This window comes from Hemiscyllium ocellatum, chromosome 29 (genome assembly GCF_020745735.1).
Source record: "Hemiscyllium ocellatum isolate sHemOce1 chromosome 29, sHemOce1.pat.X.cur, whole genome shotgun sequence".
Lineage (NCBI taxonomy): Eukaryota > Metazoa > Chordata > Chondrichthyes > Orectolobiformes > Hemiscylliidae > Hemiscyllium > Hemiscyllium ocellatum.
This window is the reverse complement of record NC_083429.1, coordinates 14835840-14860975: the sequence shown is the minus strand read 5'-3', so window position 1 is coordinate 14860975 and position 25136 is coordinate 14835840. Positions and strand designations below refer to the sequence as shown.

The 25136-nt window shown below is 42.0% G+C and overlaps 1 protein-coding gene across 1 annotated transcript in view; it reads left to right on the top strand.

Annotated features, from left to right (window-relative positions):
- Positions 1-25136, top strand: part of siae (sialic acid acetylesterase) — a 134066-nt gene that overhangs the window by 62254 nt on the left and 46676 nt on the right. Inside the window, exon 6 of the mRNA XM_060846842.1 lies at positions 5079-5191. Within this exon, the coding sequence (XP_060702825.1) occupies positions 5079-5191 (113 nt within the window). The remainder of the gene's footprint in view (positions 1-5078; positions 5192-25136) is intronic.

Below are 25136 nucleotides of genomic sequence, written 5' to 3'. Positions count from 1 at the left end.
ATGGTGTCAAGCTTCTTGAGTGTTGTTGGAGCTGCACCCATTCAGGCAAGAGAGATGTGTTCCATCACGCTCCTAACTTGTGCCTTGTAGATGGTGAAAACACTTGGGGGTGTCAGGAGGTGAGTTACTTGCTGCAGTATCCCTAGTCTTGACCTATTGTTGGAACCAATATGTTTATGTGGTGAGTCTAGTTGAGTTTCTGGTCAATGGGAACCTCAAGGATATAGGGGATTCAGTGATGGTAAAACTTAAATGTCAAGGAAAGGTGGTTTCAGTTTCTCTTATTGGTGATGGTCATTGTCTGGCACTTGTGTGGTGCGAATGTTTCTTGCCACTTGTTAGCCCTAGCATGGATATTGTCCAGATCTTGTTGCATTTGAGCATGGACTGATTCAATATTTGAGGAGTCACGAATGATGCTGAATATTGTGCAATCATCAGCGAACTTCTCCACTTCTGACATTATGACAGAGTGAAGGTTGTTGATGAAGCAGCTGAAGATTGTTGGGCTGAGGACACTACCTGAGGGACTCCTGCAGAGATGTCTTAGAGCTGAGATGACTAACTCTGCACAACCATCTTCCTTTGTGCTTGGTAAGACTCTAGCCAACAGAATGTTTGAACATAGAACAATACAGCACATGACAGGCCCTTCGGCCCACGATGTTGTGCCGAACATTTGTCCTAGCTTAAGCACCCATCCATGTACCTATCCAATTGCCGCTTAAAGGTCACCAATGATTCTGACTCTGCCACTCCCACAGGCAGTGCATTCCATGCCCCCACCACTCTCTGGATAAAGAACCTACCCTTGACATCCCCCCTATACCTTCCACCCTTCACCTTAAATTTATGTCCCTTTGTAACACTCTGTTGTACCCGGGGAAAAAGTCTCTGACTGTCTACTCTATCTATTCCCCTGATCATCTTATAAACCTCTATCAAGTCACTCCTCATCCTTCGTCGTTCCAATGAGAAAAGTACTAGCACTCTCAACCTATCCACGTACGACCTATTCTCCATTCCAGGCAACAGCCTGGTAAATCTCCTCTGCACCCTCTCCAAAGCTTCCACATCTTTCCTAAAGTGAGGCGACCAGAACTACACACAGTTCTTCAAATGTGGCCTTACCAAGGTCCTATAAAGCTGCAACACTAGTCTGGTTTTTGAATGTGAAGTGTGTTGTGAGGCACAGGTCCAGTAGTTTAAGTATGCTGTCTTTGTTAATAGGTTCAACGTCCTGTTGTCTGTTATGTATGTCCAGCAGGTTGGATATTGTTTCTCTGGCTAGGGTTTTGTCAACAGAGGTGAACAGTGCCGTTACATCGAATGAGACCATGGTTTCTTCCTTGTCTATGTGTATATTTATGATGTCCAAGAATTCTTGTGATGACTGTATAGAGTGTCTGGATCCTAGACGTGATGGTACAGAGAACACCGAACGGAGAATTCACCACGAAGGTATACAGAAAAGCCACACACACAGACCAAGTCCTGAACTATGAAAGCAACCACCCCAACACACACAAACGAAGTTGCATCAGAACATTATTCAAAAGGGCCACAACACACTGCAGCACACCAGAACTACAAAAAGAGGAAGAAGAACACCTGTACAAGGTATTCACCAAAAACGGATACCCGCGCAATTTCATCAACAAATGCCTAAGGGAAAGACAACGAAATGAGGACATACCACAACCCAAAGGACTGGCCACACTACCATACATCAGGAGCATTTCCGAACTGACAGCCAGACTACTGCGACCACTAGGACTCATAACAGCACACAAACCAACAGCCATGCTCAGACAACAACTCACCAGGACAAAGGACCCGATACCCAGCATGAGCAAAACCAATGTAGTGTACAAAATCCCATGCAAGGACTGCACAAAACACTACATAGGACAAACAGGAAGGCAACTAACAACCCGCATCCATGAACACCAACTAGCCACGAAACGACATGACCAGCTATCCTTAGCCATACACTCAGATGACAAACAACATGAATTCGACTGGGACAACACCACTATTATAGGGCAAGCCAAACAGAGAACAGCCAGGGAATTCCTAGAGGCATGGCACTCATCCACAAATTCTATCAACAGACACATCGACCTAGACCCTATATACCGGCAACTGCAGCGGACAGCAACTGACAACCGGAAGTGGCAGATTCAAACCACTATAAATGCCGGAGGAATCAGCACAGAAGCGCTTCACAGGAGGCTCCCAAGCACTGAGGATGTCACCTAGAAAGGGGACAAAACGTTTGCAACAAAAATTCCCAGCTCGGTGAACAGAACCATAACATCCATTACCATTCATGACTGGATCTGGAAGGACTGCAGAGCTTAGAGCTGATCCATTGGTTGTGGGATCGTTTAGCTCTGTCCATCACTTGCTGTTTATGCAGTTTTGTATGCAAGTAGTCCTGTTTGGTAGCTTCACCAGGTTGATACTTTATTTTTAGGTCTGCTTGAAGCTGCCCTGGGCATGCCTTACTGCTCTCTCTCCATTGAACCAGGGTTGACCCCCGGGCTTGATGGTAATGATTGAATAGGGGATATGCCAAGCCAAATTGTGCTGGATTGTACAGTTCTACTGCTGTTGATGGCTCACAGCACCTCATGGATGCCCATCTAGATGAACTGCTAGATCAGTTCAAAATCTGTCCCATTTAGCTTGGTGAAGATCTTATGAGGAAAGGCTGAGGCACTTGGGGCTGTTCTCATTGGAGAAAAGAAGGTTTAGGGGAGATTTGATAGAGGTGTACAAGATGATTAGGGGTTTAGATAGGGTTGACAGTGAGAACCTTTTTCTGCTAAAGGAGTCAGCTGTTACTAGGGGACACAGCTTTAAATTAAGGGGTGGTAGGTATAAGACAGATGTTAGGGGTAGATTCTTTACTCAGCGGGTTGTGAGTTCATGGAATGCCCTGCCAGTAGCAGTGGTGGACACTCCCTCTTTATGGTCATTTAAGTGGGCATTGGATAAGCATATGGAGATTATTGGGCTAGTGTAGGTTAGGTAGGCTTCGGTCGGCGCAACATCGAGGGCCGAAGGGCCTGTACTGCGCTGTATTTTTCTATGTTCTATGTTCTATGATAGTACCACACAACACGATGGAGATTATTCTCAATGTGAAGACGGGACTTCGTCTCCACAATGACAGTGCTGTGGTCACTTTTACCTGTACTGTCATGGACTGATGCTTCTGCAGCCAGAAATTAGTAAGGATAATGTCAAATATGTTTTTTCCTCCTGTTGGTTCCTTCATCGCCTGCTGTAAACTCATTCCAGCAGTTATATCCTCTAGGACCTGACCAGCTCAATCAGTAATGCTGCTGCCGAGCCACTCTTGGTGGTGGACGTTGAAGTCCCCATCCAGAGTATATTTTGTGCCTTTTGCCATCCTCAGTGCTTCCTCAAAGTGTTGTTCAACATGGAGGAGTACTGACTCATCAGCTGAAAGAGACGGTACGTGGTAACCAGTAAGATGTTTCCTTGCCCATGTTTAATGAGAAGCTATGAGACTTCATGGAGTCCAGAGTCAATGTCAAAGACTCCCAGGGCAACTCTCTCCTGACTGTGTCTCACTGTGCTGTCATCTCTGCTGTGTCTGGCCTGCCGGTGGAACAGGACCTATCCAGGGATGGTAATGGTGGTGTCTAGGATGTTATCTGTAAGCTATGATTCTGTAAGAATGACAGTGTCTGTCAGGCTTGACTAGTCTGTGAGACAGCTCTCCCAATTTCGACACTAGCCCCCAGATGTTGGTAAGGGGGACTTTGCAATGTCGACAGGGCTGTTTGTGTTTTTGGCTTTATCTTTACAGTTCCAAGGTCAATGTCAGGGGCCCGTCCAGTTTCATTTCATTGTAGAAACTTACTTTCTAGTGATTGATACAACTTGCTGGGCTATTTCAGAGGGCGCTTGAGAGTCAACCACATTGCTCTGGCTCTGGAGTCACAAGTAAGGATGTCAGATTTCCTTCCCAAAGGACATTAGTGAACCAGATGGGATTTTCCGACAATTGACAATGGTTTCATGATATCAGTCAACTATTGCATTCAAATTCCACCATCTACCATGGCGGGATTTGAACCCTGTTCCCCAGAACATTATTTGGGGTTTCTGGATTAATAGTCAAGCGATAATCCCACTAGGCGATCGCCTCCCCTAGTGATACTGGTGTCAGTGCCACATGAACCAACACCGACAAGATTCTTTGAGCCATGAATTTAGTTTGTCATTCAACTTCCTTCAGTGCTATTCAGCACACGACTCGGGTGAGAGTCCAGACGTGGTTACCTTTAAGTTTCTGTATTTTAGTTTGGACTTGAAGGTGTTTGAAGAACGAGCTGAGATGGTAGGTATCACTGTTTGTTCATCGGAAGAAAGAAACATGTCACCTTCTGAATGTACACAATTGATACAGATTACATCTGGAATTAGTGCTGACACCCCCTTCCCATCCCATTATTTATGATTTTAATATGTGACCTTGATTCCAATACACAAATTAAATTGAGTACTATGTAGATTATGAGTCATAGGCACAAGGCAGTAAAGTCTGATGAAGGATTTGTATTTGCAATGGGCAGATGAAATTTCATACAGATATAAGCACAATGTCTTCTATATAGTGAGGTGAATTGGGAGGTTTACATAATAATTAAAAAATGTAAAATATGAGCTAGAGAATAACTGTGTGATCTGGGAATTATAATACATTATTTACTGTCCATTTTCAGTGATGGTAGAGGAATGAGCTCTGTTCACTGACTCATATCTTGTTGGGTTTTGTGGCTAACTGATGTTGTCAGAAAACTCAATTAGGAAACTTGATTTCTCAAATAAATGAGAGTGTACCTCACAGGGGAATCCAATATTGGCATGAAATTCTGCAGAGATGGGAAGTCATCAGCTGATCTTAGTTTAATAGGTTACAATTTAGTATTTACTAGTTTATTTTTAACAGTTTAAGATTCTTAAATTGCTTCTTGCAGATTATTCTAATACTGTTGTGTTTCTATTATATGTTTGGTAACTTGTCTGTTTCATTTCAGTATTGGCAATCGAGTAAATGAGAAAACCGGTCCCCATCAACCCACTGTTTTGTGGAATGCAATGATACACCCTCTACGTAGAATGGCAATCACAGGAGCCATCTGGTATCAAGGTGAGGCATCTGTTACACCAGAAGCTACGGACTCAGTGCTGGGAGAGTCATAGTTGGATGGTGCACTTCACCTGCTGGCCTCTGTCAATGGCAAGGGGTATTTCTGGATCTCTGGCTAGACTTAGCTTCTGGTTAATAAATAACACCGCAAAATTAGGGAATTGTTGACCTTGTGTCACTAATGGAAACCTGTCCTTGAACTTCAACTTGGTGTCGTAAGGACCTAGGGCAATAAAAGACAGGGCAGGATGGAGAACTAAATATTTAAAGTACAATTTGGGAACTCTCAAGAGGGGGAAAATAGTGTGCCTAGTAACTTAACTAGACAGAATTTGATTTCCAGATGGTGAGTTGAGTTGCAAAGATAAAAACAGTGGTGTGCTGAAAGTTATGCTGGATTGTAGCAGGTTTGTACTTCTAACATATTTGCATGTTATGAATACTCAATTTAAAACAGTTTTTGTTTAAAGTTAGTGCCACTCGCTTCACAATTGTTTAAAGGAGGTGTGCAGTAGATGGCTCTGTGCAGTTGTGATAGAGGTAAGCAGGTCTCCATGTTGAACTGTTGCACATGGTAGTGCGTGGTGAAAGGTTATGTTCAGTTGTAGAGACCTGTGGTGGAGAGAAGGATTGAGAGTACTGGTCCTGTCAGGGAATGGGCAGATCAAGCAGAGATTGGAAGATCAATGAAGGCTTTAAAGAGTGGTCAGTGCAATCAAAGGTGGAGGTTGAATTGACGTACTGTTTGGTAGAGGATTCAGTGAAAATTGGAAACTCTCCTGAGTATGGGGTTAGGTCTAGAGTCACGTTTGGGGTTTGGATGGTCTCTTGAAATGGTTCACAGCACCAAACAAAAGATTTAAGCTGGATAAAGAGCTGATTCAGGATTAGAGTGGTAATTTTAATGGTCAAGGGGGAAGACAATGTGTATAGGGATTTGGTAATGTGGTCTGGTCTAGGTTTAAGCATAACAGGATGGGAAAGGTTGGGTAATTATGGGTGATGGCCCAAATGTGAGGATGATGAGGATGTAGAAAGCACATGATCATGTTTCTAATGGAACACACACCATTGTTTGTGACTCACTGAAAACACCCAGAATTGCTTTTGCTAGTTTCCTCAACTCTGGAGTTAGACTGACTGGCCTATACTTTCCTGGTTTATCCCTTGCTTTCTTCTTGAATAATGGTGAGCATGTTGGTTGTTCTCCAGCAGTTTTCCTGTGGCCAGAGAGGAAATGAAACTTTTTGCAAGCTGAACCATCATAGTCATATTTTTAAAATGTACTTTTGCTAGAAGTTCATCTAGATGAAATCCTGACATCAGTTGAAGTATCGGCAGTCTGCTTCATATCACTGAAATGTGGCTGGCACATTTTTCATGCCAAATGGCATGACTTTAAACTGATACAATCCAGTTGGCATAAAAAGTAAAAAGTGAGGTCTGCAGATGCTGGAGATCAGAGCTGAAAATGTGTTGCTGGTTAAAGCGCAGCAGATCAGGCAGCATCCAAGGAACAGGAAATTCGACGTTTCGGGCTTGTGCTTGTGCCCGAAACGTCAAATTTCCTGTTCCTTGGATGCTGCCTGACCTGCTGATCTTTAACCAGTAACACATTTTCAGCTCAGTTGGCATAAAAAGCCAAAATTGTCCTTGCTCTTTCTGACAAAGGTGCCTGTCAGTATCCTCTGAGCAAGTCCAACTTAGAAATATAAGTTGCTTGACCCACCTTCTCAACAGTCTTCTAAACATTGAATCAGATATGTATCAGTCTTTATAACTGCATTAATGTTGTGATAGTCCACACGTAACCTTTGGGCACTATCTATCTTTGGCACCATTAGTAAGGGTGAGCTCCAGTCATTGTAATTCACTTTGATTATGTTGTTTTGGTGCTGTGCCAACTTTAGAGTTTTATGCCTACAAGGATGCTTAATCAGAACAGCATCTCCTATATCTACATAATACATAATTAGGTTAGTACTTCCTGGCTTATTTCCTCCTATCTCTCCATGTGATTGTAATATCTCTTTTAGATCATTTTGATTTTCCTCTGGAAGGTAACCCAATAATTTATCCCAATTTTTGAGAACTTCCTCATTGTCCAATTTAATTTGAGGAATGTCCAATTCAGAATCCTCTGAATTTGGTTCTTCCCTCTGTGTTGCTTTTTTTTTCCCTGTCAAAATATCTTTTGAGCATATTCACACAATACACTCTGTGAGATTTCTTTCTAACCAGAGGCCTTATCAAGTAGTTCACCTCACTCAATTTCCTTTCGACTTGATAAGTTCCACTAAACCTTGATTTTAAAGGTTCACCTATCACTGGAAGTAATGTTAACATCTCACCGATAGCAAAATTGTAGATTTTTGATTTCTTGTCTGCTTCCTGTTTCATTGTATGCTGTGATACTTTTAAATGCTGTCTAGCCAACTCCCCCACTCTATTTCATCATTCCCGAAAAGTTGACATATTGTCCAAATATGTGGTCTCCGAATAATGAATTACCAATTTCTACTTAATCAATTTTAGTGGTCCTCTCACGTTATACTCAAAAAATAGTTCAAACGGATTGAATTTGTTCAATTCATTTGGGGCATCTCTTGATCGCAAAAAGTACAAATGCGATATCCCCTTATCCCAATCATCTGGATAGTTTTGACAATAAGCCCTTAACATTGTCTTTAATGTCTGATGCCATCTTTGGAGCCCTCCCTGCAACTCTGGATGGTATGCAGTAGATTTAAATTGTTTAATTCCTAAGCTGTCAATAACTTCCTTGAATAATTTTGATATAAAGTTTGACCCTTGATTTGATTGTATAGAATCCCTACAGTGTGGAAACAGGTCCTTCGGCCCAACAACTCCACACCAACTATCCCATTACTCGACAATTTACCCCTGACAAACGTACCTAACCTACACAATCCTGAACACTATGGGCAATTTAGCATGTCCAATTCACCTAATCTACTGGATTGTGGGAGGAAACTGGAGTACCCAGAAGAAACCCACGTAGACACAAGGAGAATGTGCAAACTTCATATAGACTGTCTCCCGAGGCTGGAATCAAACCTGGGTTCCTGGCACTGTGACGCAACAGTGCTTACCACTGAGCCACTGAACCACCATGCCACCTTATCTAGTATCCGTATCTAGTGAAAAATTTGAGTAATTCTTCTCTAGTCCTTTTAGCTATGATATTGTGTAATAGAACAGCCTCTGGAAATCCGGTGGACACAAACATTATTGTTAACAAATACTGATTTTCACATTTTGTTTTAGTTAGGGGTCCGATGCAATCAATTAAGACTCTTGTAAAAGGTTCCTCAAATGTAGCAATAGGTATTAAGATTGTGGGTTTTATTACTGCCTGAGGTTTGCCAATTTCCTGAATGTATGACATGGCTAGCAAAATTCAACTATATCCTTATCAGTCCAAGCCAATAAGAATGTTTTTATATTTTAGGTTGAATTTTTCTCACTCATTAATGACCCCCTAGTGGTAGCTCATGTGTCACTCATAACAACACCTTCCTATAACTACAATGAGTCTTCTTGCTGTCTGTCACCATGAAGATCATTGCAAGAAGCCTCCTCAGCTGCTTCCTCCCAATGTCCATGAACTCCTTTCAGATTCATTCTGCAGTTTTCACCTATTGAGTGACAGCACAGAAGTGATCATTCATCATTGATCCATTTAAGAAAAGTGCAAGGAATATCAATAACTACTGCACATGACCTCTCAGAAGCCACTCCAATCAAACCCCAGAAGCATATGGAGATGCTCCTCCAAAATATGTCATTATTCTCTGCCTACTCCTTCATGTATTGTAAGCTATGTTCCTCAGCAATGGAACCACAGATTTTCTGCGAAAACTGGGGTCAAATGGACACCAATTTTGTGCCAACTGTCATCCATTTTCCTGAACACGTTAATTGCACCTCCCCTCCAACAAATTACCGTTAGGAACTCAAAGTCTACAGAATGTTCTGGAAATTACTTATCCCTTGCCACCTTCGATCCAAATTCAAAACCACTCCATCGAGCTTCACCATGTACATGTTGCATGTGTTCACTTAGAAATTGAACTCCAACCACTTGAGATAATGGGCCTTTCACTGAAACCATCTTCCACCAGCTCCAGCAGCTAAACACCTCCATGTTGATTAAGATCACTAGTGAGATTCAGGAAAATGTATACTGTTTTCTGTAGTTTGGGAACTTTCACAAAAGGTAGGCATTGTTGATGAAACCCTCCAAGATTTAATTATGTTCCAGCTTGGTTGGTCAGTGGCACTTGGACACATTTCCTGTTTCATTTCAGTCTTGTCATTGATAATATCATCAAGGTAGACAAGGAGGTAAACATCTCCAAATAAATAAAAACTACCAGTTTACAATTTAGTATTCAGTTTACTACACATACCTGAGTTTCATGAGGGTACAATTCTTCTCCAAGATCTCTTGCATTAGTGTATTTTGATACCAGATTGATACATTTCACTGGATTTCACCCAGATGATTTATTTCAATTCAATTCAAAATTATTTTAGAAAACTTCCAACTTGTTGGAATGATTTTTCTATCTCTATCTTTTATCCCTTATCACTATTCTAGTCCACAGAACCTAATCAAGATTCTATCTAATTTGAGAGTCCTGGAGGAACTTTACTGTCCTATACCCTATTCTTAGATCATTAAAATATCACTGTTTCTACACAGTAGAAATATTGTAGATTTTAACACATTTTGTTTTCTTTTTCTTTTTTATCATTTCAAAACAATGCCAAACCCAGATGGATTTTTTGACACAACTTGTCAGTCCTATGTTCAATTTTATTTCCTCCGGTTTCCGAGGGCCTGTTTCCACACTGTGGGGAATCTAATCTAATCTAATCAAATCAAACTAGCTTCAATGATATTCTAGAAATCTAAGACTGCTTTCTGTCCTTTTCCTTTATTAAAAATAATACAATTTCCTCAAACAGTAAATAAATTTCTTCTCCTGGAGTGCAATGAATTTTATCATTTCCAATCTCAGAAACAATCATGCACAACCCTGGTGGTTTTGCATTATGGACAGAAATACTTGCAATCCATGTCGTATGCAGCACATTACTTCAGCTCACAAATTACCCTAAATAGATTGCAGCCAAATCCTTGAAAAGCAAAGCTTTTGGTCAAAATTGTCACCACATTATGCAAGTCTGATGGTGTCTGCAGATAAGTTATTTTATTCTTCAAGCTACTGCAGTGTTATTGTCCATGGTTCACCCATTTATCAGGGCCGTGAGTTGAAAACAAAAGCAGCAAATTCTTTGTGACCGTGTTTAGCAGCCAGGAGGCTAATTTGTCAAATTATGGTTTTGTTTTGTCACCGTGGAAAAAGTCCAATTAAAATGAAGAAGTTTAAATTTAATAATGCCCAATGTGTGTTTATTACATTAAACAATTGTGATAATCTAAAGAGAAAAAAAGTAATTTTCAACAGAAGAGTTAACTGGTTTTCCTAAGACAGAACAAAATAATGTCGAAAACCTGCAATTCCTTGACTAAGACTTCACAAATCCTTCCTAATTTTTATCCTAGAAATTGAAACTCTATTAAAATAGTAGTAATCATTGATTGTGTTATTAATTTCAAAAACATTTCCATTAAGGAAGACAGCATTTTACATTATTCACTTCATTTGTTTTAGTAATTTTCAGTGCCTTTCATTTGAGAAAATGTTTCCGACTTCAGGTATTTGAGTACAATCAAGATGGTTGAACAAGCAAAATTATCTTATATTATCTCAAAATTCAAACCATTAGTAAATAAAATCATAACTGTTAGCCTTTTACATTTGCATGTCATCTATTCTGAATGAAAGACCTCAATATAATCAAACATAATACCCAGATTTTTACTTTGGCAGCAATGACAGTTAGTTTCTCACAATTGAAGAGATAAGGTACCCTCAGTCATTCCAATTGAAGTTAGGCCAACTATTTAACTAAATACAAAAAACAATGCTGGCAGGAAAGGTGTCTCTCGCTTCTTTTCATTAGCACATTTCAAAATGACTAAACACAAACCTGAAGAAACGGTCAGCTTTTGCAATGTGAAATTCAACACTTACCAAAGGTTTAAAAGGGCAGAGCTTTCCACATGTTGAGAATTCTGGAACAACCACACCAGTTTTTTTTTAATTGTTACAATCTTAAATTTAAATTTAATGCATTTAACAATCGGATCCGTATTTTTAGATAACTTGGAAATATTTATCTTTTTTTAATGGGTTATGAACTCACATTGCCAAACTGGATTATTTCCAGGTGTTGCACCTGCCACACAATGTGTTTGAACTCTTTTATCTAGCAAAAGAACTGTGAATAGACTCTTAATAATGATATACAGCAATCCTCATTTGTTTGACACAATATTAGAACCATAAGATTCTAACGATAAACACTGCACGATCTTATGTTTTAACTTAAATTTATATGTTTGTATACCACCACACTAGAACTTGGCCAGGCTCCATATGATGATGTTGTCTGGTCGTCTTCCAAGGATCTCAGAGGTGTCTTCTGTTTTGGTGGGTTATTCTCAAGTTACCGCGCTAAGCAGGGTTTTGCAGCAATTCTTATCCTTCAAACTGTTTGGGCCCTTTTGGGTTCGTCTTGAGGATCTGCCTAATACCCTAATGGATTAGACTCAGCCAGGGATTGGCATGTTGATGGAGGGTGCCCTTAAGTGACCATTCTGGAAGGTGCTGGGTGCACACAGCCTCCTCCAAATAAGCATGCTAGGCACCTCCATGACTGGCGATTGTCCCAAGTGTGACATTCCATTGTCTCATTCAAGTCCAACTTCAGATGTGTATTGCAGGGTCTGCAGTTGTCAAATTTGTTTGCAAACTGTCTGTGGGCAGCTGCAGCCTGTCTGGATTCTGCAGCATGTGGATTGACACAGTCACTTTAGTCAAAGCTGGCTTTCATTTCCCAGCATCCTTTAATTTATGGCCACTTTATTGAAGTTCATCAAAAATCAATTATTTTGGGCGGCCTTACCAGCCACAGTCCCTCCTCTTGATCCTGAATGCAAAGCATGATGGATCACATACTAAAAGACCAATCTCTATGCAGTGGGTATATGACCATTCAAGCTCAGATAAAGCACAATACATACTTAAACAAGTAAACTGTTACAGATGGCATGAGAAAGCTACATTTAACTAATATCAGAAACTAAAATAAATAAGGTATCGGAGAAATGTGCAAATACAAAACAATTGTGAAAGTACAAGGGCAACATACATCACAAAGTCATAAAAAGACATTAATTATATAAAAAAAAGTATATAAGGTGGCTAAGATTCACTATCTGATCAAATGAAAAATAAAATGGCAAAGCCAAACAATGTTATAAAATCTCACAAAAAAAGCAGTAACAAACATTTCCGTAATGGGAATCTTTAAATTGAGCAAATGTTATAATTTATACATTGGAGAAATGGCCAAATAAATTGTGGTTCTGTAGTATGTTTCAATATCAAGGTAGGCCAAATCAAAATAACCCATCTCTGCACCTGTGAGTCAGCCGAGAAAGAATCAAAGGCAGGAAAGGATCAAAGAAGAGAACTAATTAGATCAGAAAAAACTTAATTAGATCAGAATTAAAGTTTTCAGTGGCAACTATAGTGACAAAAAGGGAACTAAAGCAAGCAGGCGGTGGGACCGTCTACAAGAGGCGCTCAGCAGGAGGTAACCACAGAACATCTATACGTGGTCTAAAATTGCTTGAATGTACAACGGGGGGGGGGGGTAACCACAGAGTGTCTACATGTGGTCTAAGAGCACTGAGGTAAACAGACAATTCTCAAGTACCTATCCCAATGGATCAGTTTCAGTACTTTACATATACAACGAATAAACTATCGAAACCATGGAGGTAATGAATTGATAATTGCATCCTGTGGTTAAGCCAATGATATAGTTGAAGGACTGGACAGCCCATAACACTATGAGGTGATGTCGTTTGCACGTGAAAAACCATTGTTCCACTGGTTGTAAGACCCAAGAGGCATAGGCCACTGGGCCTTGCCTACTGTGCTGCTCTTGTAGTAGAAACAGCAGCTATTGTCTGGTCTGTGGCTGTAACTTCTAAGGTGTATGGTTTGTAAGGGTCTGGTACGAGTAAGGCAGGTGCAGTTGCAAGGGCTTGATTTAAATCAGTTACTGCCTCTGTGTGTTGAGACATCCAATTCCAGGCAGCATTCGTTTTTAGCTACTTTGAGAGTGAAGCTGCTTTGGGGGCAAATCCATCAATGTGTTCCTGAAGGTTCATACTAGAGCTAGGAAAGATCGAAGTGCACTGACATCTCTGGGGAGTAAGAGCTGTTCTGGGGTCTCAATTCACTTTCAGTCTATTTCCCTTTTCCCATGGGTGACTATCATTTCCAAATATGTGACCCGAGTTTGCAGAATTCTTGCCTTTTTAGGATTTATTTTGCCTGTTTAACAGCTCGAGTAATGTGTTGAATGTGCTCCTCCTTCTTTGTTTCTGTTTGTAGAAATAGATTGACCACATATTGTATTAGGCAATCAGGCCTCGGCTAACTATCTGTGAAAAATCAGGGGTGAGTTATGAAACCCTTGGAGGAGACAGGTCCAGGAAGGTAAAAGCAAATTTGTAACTGATAGGACCTGTTTAAGGGTACAGACTAGAAACCATTACTGGTATCGAGTACTGTGAAGTACTTCGCTTGCAGGGCCTGTTTCACCATTGTGAGAGTGGTGACTTCATTAAGTTCTTGACAATTGATAGTTAAATGCCATGACCCATCTGCTTTCCTGACCAACCAAATTGGAGCATTATGAGTGGAGACTACAAGTATCAGCACTCCTTGCAGTCACAGACTGTCAATCACCTTGGCCACTCACCCCCCCCCCCCCCCCCCCGTCTGGGGAAACTATATTGCCTTTGTGGTTTCGTGTCAGGCCCCTCAATTATCACCTCTCCTGGGATATGCCCAAAGTCGTGCTTATGCTGTGCAAACACCCCTTAGTGCTTTACAGTCACCTCTGTCATAGCCAGATTCTTGGTCATGGTTAGGGGATTGAACTAAAACTCCCCTACTGTGCTGACTTGATTAGCATAATGGCCCAGGATGGATGGGGTATTAATGACCAGAGATAATTGACATATACAGGCATTCACTGGGTCGAAACTAAGATTACACCTAGTCATATAATTGATGCCAAGTAGGTATTCTGCACCTGGAGGAAGGTTGATTAAAATGGCCAGTAAACCCACTTAAAACAATTGCCCCTGTGGTACACCAGGGAATATTATTAATCTGGAGGTATTCATGGTTATGTGGGAACCTCTGGTATCCCAAAGGAATTTGACAGGGTAGCCTACCTCACCATCAAATAGTGGTCTGCCTATGCTATCCCACATCGTGTTGCAGACCCTTACTGGGGAAGCAGAAGCCTGGCACTGTCATGCGGATGCCTCATAGGTTGAGAGTGGGGAGTATATGTGTTGGCTAGTATCCACAGCAGGGACTGGAACCTGCTGAATTGGGCATTCTAACAGTAGTTAGTGACTCCCTGTATCACCCCTTGGTCCCGCTGCAGTTGGTGCTCCACGTGGCTGTGAGTGTGGCCGCACATGGGCTCGACATTCCCACGCATAATGTCCTGTGCACCTGCAGTGTAACACTGCGCTGGATGACAACTGTTCCCTTGCTTTGTTCCTGTATCTCTCCCTGTGGCTGTGTGGTGGAGTTGGGTTTTTCTGGTAAGAGATTCCCCCCCTCCCCCCATCCTTTCATTCCTCCACACCTGACCCAGGTTTGAGGTTTGAAAAGAAAGCATTTTCCTTTCTTTCTCTACCTTGCCTTTATTCAATTCATGGGCTTCTTTCTCCCATACCCGGGACATTCTTCTCAAAATCCATGCCTCATTGTGGCTTGGCTTTGTGGAATCAAAATTCGCGCAGGCCTTCCTGCTCTCCTTCGAGGCATGGGAATCTAGAATCCTAGCCCACTTAGCTGAGTCAGCCTTGAATAACTGACCTCTGTCTAAGTCTTTGTAAACTCCTGTAAAATGTACCCATCAGTAACGACAAAGGGGTTCCCCCTTCTTTTGCCAACACTTGTTTAACCCATCCACGGGGTCCCTTGATTGTAGCGAATTACTGTTAGGATTGCCTTTTTCATGTTGGCAAGGGCTCTGTCTCCTACATTAGTGGGGCTGGGATCGCAGACTGGACTGACTGGCCTAAACACATGACGAGGAGTTTCACCTCTCTCCCATCCAGCCCATGTAACATTTCTGCTGTCTGACCCTCTCAAAGAACATAATTGGATCAGCTGACGGTTCAGACTCTTTTTCGCGGTCTCTGCTAACTATGCTGCAGTAGATGGGGTCGTATATTTGATTGAACATAGAACATAGAAGAGTACAGCACAGAACAGGCCCTTTGGGCCACGATTTTGTGCTGAGGATTATTTCTAATCTAAAGTAACAAAACCTAACCTAAACATTCCTCAACTCACTGCTATTCATGTGCATGTCTAGCAGTTGATTAAATGTCCCTAATGACACTGCTTCCACCATCACCACTGGCAATGCATTCCATGCATTCGCAACTCTCTGTGTAAAGAACCTTACTCTGATATCCCTTCTATACCTTCCTCCTAATATGTAAAAACTATGACCCCTCGTACCAGTCAATCCTGCCCTGGGGAAAAGTCTCTGGCTATTGACTCTATCCATGCCTCTCATTATCTTGTATACCTTGATCAGGTCTCCTCTCTTCCTCCTCCTCTCCAGAGAGAAAGTCCAAGCTTAGTCAACCTCTCTTTGAAAGGCAAGTCGTTCATCCCAGCATCCTGGTAAACCTTCTTTGCACCCTCTCCAAAGACTCCGTATCTTTCCTACAGTAGGGCAACCAAAACTGAACACAATATTCCAAGTGTGGTCTCACCAGGGACTTGTAGAGCTGCAGCAAAACCTCGCGGCTCTTAAACACGACCCCCCTGTTAATGAAAGCCAAAACACCATATGCTTTCTTAACAACCCTTCGCAACATCACTTCGCACTTATCCAGATTGAATTCCATCTGCCATTACTCAATCCAGCTCTGCATCCTGTCTATGTCGTGTTGCAGCCTGCAATAGCCTTCCATACTATCAACAGCACCTGTAACCTTTGGAGGTTGCTGGGGCTTCGGTGTCTCCAAACTGCCTTTCAGTTGTTATCGGGATCATTGTGACTGGGGGCCATTCCCAGAAGCGATAAAGAAGTTGACTCCTCTGAGAAGGGTGGAGGTGGACCCCAATCGTCTGTGCTCCTGGCATAGGCTGTGCATATTCCCTGAGCTCATCCCAGTTTATCCCTTCTTGTTCTTCCTCTCTAGCCTCTTCTAGCCTCACTTTATCCCATTTCTAAATGAGAGCTGCGCTTTTAATTTGTCAATCTCCCGCCGACACTTGTTGTGGTCGACATGATGCTTCTTAGTATTGTGTAGTTAGTATAGAAGTCACATAAGAATAGAATAGTAATACTTTTTTTCACTGTCATTTGTTAAAGTCAAAAGTGTTACAATAAATAGTTCATTTCTATTCATGATGGCACCAGGAATGAATTGATTTGTCCTAAATGGCAATCAGGCATGCTCATCTTGATGGTCGAATTTAGATTTGATATGTTTTTTGATGGCTTGTGGAACAATGAGGCATAATTATTTGCATACTCTTGACGGTTAAGTTGTGACAATGTGTTTGCAGTATTTAGCTACTCATTTAGTTGTTGGGTTCATCCTGTATAAAGCCAGAAGAGTCAAGAACTGTGAATGCAGTGATAGAGATAACATTTTAAGATCTTCATCACTGAGTAGGCAGGGGCTTTACAATAAAGATATTGTGATAATCATCTGTGACTTTAACCTTTGCATTCATAAATGTCACCTGGAGGATGAGTTCATTGTGTTCAGCACCGTTTCTTAGAATAAAATATCACCTGGAACAAGGCTTGATTTGACCTGATAATGTCTAATGAGACAATTAATTGAATATCTCCCAAGAAAAGGCCTTGTGGGCAAGATCAATCATAATAACATGGTCAAATTTCACGTTCAATTTGAGAATGAGAAATCTGGATCCAAAGCTAGTGTCCTAAACTTAAAAGACAATTACAGATGTGTGAAGAGAGGGCTGGCTGAGGTGTATGTCAGTTGAAAAGTAAAGAGGCACTGGCAGACATTTCAGGAGATATTTCATAACCCTCAACAAAGTTATGTTCCACTGAGAAATAAGACTGTACCAGAACCTGATTGCGTTTACAGGATTCTGAAGGGGGAGGGGGAACAGCCAGAAATAGTGGTACATATTGACACCAAAAATATAGCTAGGAAAGGGATTGAGGATCTGAAAAGTGACTACAGAGAGTTAGGTTGGAAACTGAAGAGCAGGATGAGTAGAGTAGTGATCTTAGGTTTGCTACCGGTCCCACAAGATGATTAGATTAGATTCCCTACAATGTGGAAACAGGCCCTTTGGCCCAACCAGTCCACACTGACCCTCTGAAAAGTAACCCACCCAGACCCACTTCCCTCTGACTAATGCACCTAACATTATGGGCAATTTAGCATAGCCAATTCACATGACCTGCACATCTTTGGACTGTGGGAGGAAACCCACGCAGATACTACGAGAATGTGCAAACTTCAGACAGACAGTCACCCGAGGCTGGAATTGAACCTGGGACCCTAGTGCTGCGAGGCAGCAGTGAGCCGCCCTGCCACCCCTAAGATAGTGAGGTGAAGAAAGGTCAGTGAGTGCAGCTTAACATGTGGCTGCGGGGCTGGTGCAGGAGGGAGGGCTTCAGATACTTACACCATGGGATGCCTTCGAGAGAAGGTGAGACCTATACATGAAGGACGGGTTGACGTGAACTGGAGGGGCACAAGTGTCCTGGGTGGGAGATTTGTTTGTGTGGTTCAGGAGGGTTTAAACTAGTTTGGCAAGAGTGTGGGAATCGCAGCTACATATCTGAGAGGGGGATAGTTGTGGATGGGGCAGTGACAGTGATGGGGATGTAGTGGATCTATTAGGTAGGTTTTTCACATGATGAAGCAAAGGGATCGGTTAAAGTGTGTCTGCGTTAACACAAGGAGTGATGGACTTAGAGCATGGATATGATGTTCTGGCCATAAAGGAGATGTGGGTTTCACAGGGGCAGGAATGGTTTCTAGATGTTCCAGGGTTTAGAACATTTAAAAGGATGGTGGAAAAAGAGGACGGGGTGTGGCATTGCTAATCAGAGAATACATCACAGCTACAGAACCAAAGGTTGTTGAGGATGGTTTGTCTACTGAGTCAGTATGGGTGGAAGTGAGGAACAGCAAGGGAGCAGCTACCTCATTGGGGGTTTCCCTAATAGCAGTAGGGAGATATAAGAACTCATAGGGAGGCAGATTTTGGAAAAATGCAGATGTAGCAGGGTTGTTGTTATGGGTGACTTCAACGTTCCCAATATTGGCTGGAACCTCCTTAGTGCAAATGGTGTGGATGGAGCCGTATTCAGAAGGGCTTCCTTACTCAATATATAGACAGGCCGACGAGGGGAGGGGCCATTTTGGATTTGGTGTTCAGCAATAAGCCAGGACAGGTGTCAGATCTCATGGTGGGAGGACACTTTGGTAACAGTGACCACAACTGCCTCACATTTACCATAGCCTTGGAGAGGGAAAGGAGCAGTTACCAAGGGAAGATTTCTAATTTGTGAAGAGGAAATTATGATGCTATCAGCCAGGAGTTGTGAAGTACAGATTGGGAGCAATTGTTCCACAGAAAGGGTACAACGGACATGTGGAGACTGTTTTAGAAGCAGTAGTTGTGAGTGATGCACAAATTTGTTCCTCTGAGACAGGCAAGAAAGGGTAAGATTAAGATTAAGGAGTCTTGGATGACAAGAACAGAGGAGCTTCTCGTAAAAAGGAAGAAGGCAGCTTACGTAAGGTGGAGGAAGCAAGGATCTAACACAGCTTTAGAGGATTACAGGCTTAATAGAAAGGAGCTCAGAAATGGAATGAGGAGAGCCAGGAGTGAGCACAAAAAAGGCTTGGCAGGAAGGATTAGGGAGAACACAAAGACATTTTACTCAGAGGTGAGGAATAAGAGAATGATCAGGGAGCAGGTAGGACCAATCAGGGATAGCGTAGGGAACTTGTGTGTGGAGTTTGAGCAGATAGGGAAGCCCTAAATGAGTTTTTTTGCTCTGTTTTTCACTGAGGAAAGGGACCTTGTTGTGAATGAGGACTTTGCGGAGCTGGGATACAGGCTTGACCAGATCAAGATTGATGAAGTTGATGTGCTGGAAATTTTGGCAACATTAAAATTGGTAAGTCCCCAAGGCTAGATCAGATTTATCCTAGGTTGCTCAGATGTTGGCGAAGATCTTTGCTTCTTCACTCTCCATGGGTGTCGTACTGGAGGACTGGAGGGAGGCGAATGTTGTTCTTCTTTTCAAGAAAGGTCCCTGGCAATTACAGATCAGTCAGTCTTACATCTATGGTCAGCAAGGGTTTGGAAAGAACTCTGTGAGATAGGATTTATGACAATTTGGAAGAGCACTAATCTTATTGAGTTTTTTGAGGAAGTGACAAGACAGGTCGACAAAGATCGAATGGTGGATGTGGTGTATATGGACTTCAGCAAGGCATCCCTCCCCATTGTAGACTTATTCATAAAGTCAGGAAGTATGGGATACAGGGAGATTTGGCCATTTGGATTCAGAATTGGTTGGTGACAGAAGGCAGAGAGTGGTTGTACATGGAAAGTATTCTGCCTAGAGATCAGTGTTGAGTGGTCTCCCCCAGGGCTCTGTTCTTGGACCTCTGGTCTTTGTAGTTTTTATATTGACTTGGATGAGGAGGTTGAGGGGTGGGTTAAAAGATTTGCAGATGACACAAATGTTGGGGGTGCCATTGATAGTATCGAGGGCTATCGCTGGCTGCAGCGCGACATAGACAGGATGCAGAGCTAGGCTGAGAAATGGCAGATGGAATTCAACCTGGATAACTGAGAAGTGATGGATTTTGGAAGGTCAAACTTGAATGCTGAATGTAGGATTAAAGACAGGATTCTTGGCAGTGTGGAAGAACAGAGAGATCTTGGTGTTCAAGTGCATAGATCCCTCAAGGTTGCCACCCAAGTGGATGGGGTTGTTAAGAAAGCATTTGGCATTTTGGCTTTCATGAACAGTGGAATCGAGTTTAAGAGCTGCAAGGTTTTGCTGCAGCTCTAAGTCCCTGGTGAGACCACACTTGGAATATTGTGTTTAGGTTTGGTTGCCCTACTGTAGGAAAGATACAGAGGCTTTGGAGAGGGTGCAAAGAAGGTTTACCAGGATACTGCCTGGACTGGAGGTCTTGCCTTACGAAGAGAGATTGACTAAGCTTGGATTTTTCTCTCTGGAGGACCTGATTGAGGTATACAAGCTAATGAGAGGCATGCATAGAGTCAATAGCTAGAGACATTTCCCCAAGACTGGCACAATGGGGTCATAGTTTTAAGATATTAGGAGGAAGGTATAGAGGAGATGTCAGAGGAAGGTTCTTTACGCAGAGTTTTGAATGCATGGAATGTGTTGCCAGCGGTGGTGGTGGAAGCAGAGTCATTAGGGACATTCAAGTGACTGCTGCAAATGCAGATGGACAACAGTGAATTGAGGGGTACGTAGGTTAGGTTATTTTATTTTAGATTAGAAATAATCCTCCGCACAACGTCGTGGGCTGAAGAACCTGTTCTGTGCTGTACTTTTCTATGTTCTATGTTCAATGACTTAGTTAAGGGTTCTATCAAAAAAAAGTGTCCAATAATGCAATAATTGGAGGTAGAGTCATAGAGTCACATAGAAGTACATCAAGGAAACAGACCTTTTGGTCAAGCTTGTCCCAGCCAATCAGTTATTCTAAACTAATCTAGTCCCATTTGCCAGCACTTGGCCCATATCCCTTTGAATCTTTCCTATTCATATGTCCAGATGTCTTTTAAATGTTGTAAATGTCCCAGCCTTCACGATTTCTTCTGGCAGTTCATTCCATACATGCACTACCCTCTGTGTGAAACATTTGCCCCTTAGATCCCTTTTATATACTTCCCCTCCCACTCTAAACCTATGCCCTCTTGTTCTGAACTCCCTCACCCCAGCGAAAAAAATCTTCTCTATTTACTCAATCCGTGCTCCTCATGATTTTATAAACCTCTCTAAAGTCACCCCTCAGCCTCTGACAGGGAAAACAGTCCCAGCCTGTTCAGCCTCTCCCTATCGCTCAAATCTTCCAACCCTGGCAACATCCTGGTAAATCTTTTTTGAACCCTTTCAAATTTCACAATATCCTCAATACGAGGGAGACCAGAATTGCACGCAATATTCCAAAAGTGGCCTAACCAATATGTGGTGCAGGCTGGTACAATTGCAACATTTAAAAGTATCTGAATGGATATATATGAATAGGAAGGGTTTAGAGGGATATGGGCCAAATGGCAAATAGGACTAGATTGGATTGGGATATCTAATGGATGAGTTAGACCGAATGGTCTGCTTCCATGCTGCACATCTCTATGACTCTATGACTCCAAGAAGATCATATCAATCTACTAAAGACTATCTTTGTCCCTTCACAATCTGCTGACCCAGAAAATAGCACAGTCTTTTGCTCTTAAAAGAAGTGCTCCGGGCTAACTTAATACTTATGGTTTATATTTTCAAAATTTAGTCAAGAGACAGATTTCAATAAAATACATAATCAAGAAAGAACCCACTTTACTCAGTACTCCTACTCACTACCGTAGACTTATTGCAAGGCTACATTTAAAAACTATGCAGTTATCTGTTCCTGTGCTGTGAGCTCTCCCACACAGGTTCCTCCAAGGTCAGCTGTGAATTTCACTGTTTGTTATTTTTTTCTACATGCATTGTGATGTCCAGAAGTAAATGAACTCAGCAGCAAAGACAGTTGGTGTGACTTGCTGTGTCAGTTAGCAGTGTAGGCTTCTTTCTCTCTCTTCCTTACTGACAGACAATGTTTTTCTCCCTTTTAAAAGTATCATTGTTTTGACTTATTTTCTCCAAAGTTCTAAAACAATGCAACAGCATATAAAACAGTAATTGTTGCTCCTGGAATTCGAGGAAATCACCTCCAACTCCAAAATCCCTTCAAAAAGGAGCAGCTCTTACAGCCACAATTTTTTTCCTGTCTTCCATCTTGGATTACCCAGAATCCTAGTAGATTGGTATTGTTTTATAAACAAGTAACAAGGAAAGAATGAAAATTAGGAGGGTGAAATTGGACTATGTGATTAAACTAGCAAAAGTAAAGATAGGAAAAACTTTGAAAGGTGTATTACAAGGAAAAGATCAGTGTTCTTTTAGACATTAAGACTGGGAAATTGAAAGTGGTAAATAAGGAAATGGCTTGGAATAATTTTTATCTATTTTCAGTATAGAGGGCAGAAAAAGAATTCTAAGAATAGTAGAAAATCAAGAGCCAGAAGGATGGAGAAACTTAAAATAATGCATATCACAAAAGTTTGTTTGCAAGCAAAGAAATCTCTGACAAGTGGGAGGCCTTTAAAGGTGAGATAGCTAGAGTTCAAGGTCTGTATGTTCCTGTGAGGGTGAAAGGCAAGGTTGGCCGGATGACAAGAAATACTGTGGCTTTGACCAGAAGAAAGAAGGCATGGCTCAGATATGGCAGCTTTTCAGTGAGCCGGGTTCATTTTTAATCATTGCATGCGATCAGGTATGAAACAGCTCTTTGACGTAATATTTTTATCGGGACCTTGAGATCGCCTTCAGATAATCCAATATTTGAATAATTGATATTTGGATAATTGAGGTACATCTATAGTTCCCTGGCTTGGCCTTACCACCTTTCTTAAACGGTGGCACCATGTTAGCCAACCTCCAGTCTTCCAGCACCACACCTGTGACTATTGATGATACAAATATCTCAGCAAGAGGCCCAGCAATCATTTCTCTAGCTTTGCACACCTGATCAGGTCCTGGGGATTTATCTACTTTTATGCGTTTCAAGACTATCCAGCATTTCCTCCTCTGTAATATGGACATTTTTTAAGATGTCACCATCTATTTCCTGGAATTCTATATATTCCATGTCCTTTTCCACAGTGCTTATTTAGTATCGCCCCCATTTTCTGTGGCTCCACTCAAAGGCCACTTTGCTGATCTTTGAGGGGCCGTATTCTTTCCCTAGTTACCCTTTTGTCCTTAATGTATTTGTAAAGACCTTTTGGATTCTCCTTAATTCTACTTGCCAAAGCTATCTCATGTCCTCTTTTTGCCCTCTGATTTCCTTTTTAAGTATACTCCTACTGCCTTTAAACTCTTCTAAGGATTCACTCGATCTAGTGTTTATACTTGACATAGTTAAGAATCACGCAACACCAGGTTATATTCCAACAGGTTTAATTGGAAGCACACTAGCTTTCAGAGCGACGCTCCTTCATCAGGTGGTAGTGGAGGGCTCAATCCTAACACACAGAATTTATAGCAAAAATTTACAGTGTAATGTAACTGAAATTTAACATTGAAAGATTGACTGTCTGTTAAGCCTTTCATCTGTTAGAATACAGTGATAGTTTCACTTCTTTCATGTGTAAATCACAAAACCTTTTTTAAAAGAAGTTGCATTCTCGGGTTGGCTGTTAACAATGGTGATAGCCAGACAATATGTTGAAGGTGTTGGCCCCCTGTGTTCTCTGTCTATGCCATGATGTTTAGATTGATTCTAATCTAAAAAGTGAGATAACAGAGTTTTACATAAATTCATGCAGTTTTTGAGCTCAGAGTTCTACATGAATGCATGCAGTATTTGAGCAAAGTACAATGTAATCCTGCAAGTACAAATTCACTCCACAAAATATATGTGTGCATGTGGGTCTTTGTCTGTTTGTCTGTCAGGGTTGGGGGTTGTGAGTGTGAGAAAGTGTATGTGTGTAGTGAGTGCAGAGTGTCTTAAGTCTGTGAGGGGGTGCATGTGTGAGTGTAGGAGTGTGTGTGTCTGTAAGGGTGTGTGTGGGTGTCTGTGTGCGTGTCTGTGTATACGTGTGTATTGGAGTGCCTGTGTGTGTGTGTGTGAGAGAGAGAGTGTGCGCGTGTAGGAGTATCTGTGTGTGTGTAGAGTGCAATGGTGGTCACCTGTAATGTGACATGAACCCAAGGTCCCGGTTGATTCCACCATCAAACTCACCATGGACTACGTTCGACTATCTCTCTCATTCTTCATCAAGGATGGACACCTCAGCACCATACTCTATCGCAAACCCACAGACAACCTCACAATGCTACACTTCTCCAGCTTCCATCCAAAACATATTAAAACAGCCATCCCCTATGGACAAGCCCTACGCATACATCAGATCTGCTCAGATGAGAAACGTGACGGGTACCTGAAAGTACTCAGGGATGCCCTCACAAGAACGGGGTACGGTGCCCAACTCATCAACCGCCAGTTCTGACGTGCCACAGCAGGGAACCGTAATGACCTCCTCAGGAGACAGACACGTGCTGCAACTGACAGGGTACCCTTCGTTGTTCAGTATTTCCCAGGAGTAGAAAAATTACACCATGCTCTTCGTGACCTGCAACACATGATCAATGAGGATGAGCACCTCACCAAGACCTTCCCTATACCTCCACTACTTGCCTTGAAACAACCGCCAAACCTCAAACAGATCGTTATTCGTAGCGAGCTGCCCGGCTCTCAGGACAACTCCATACAACCCTGTCACGGTAGGCACTGCAAGACCTGTCAGAGTGTGGACATAGATAACACTATTACGCGTGGGGACGCCTCCCACCTTGCACATGGCAGGTACTCATGTGACTCAGCCAACGTTGTCTATCTTATACGTTG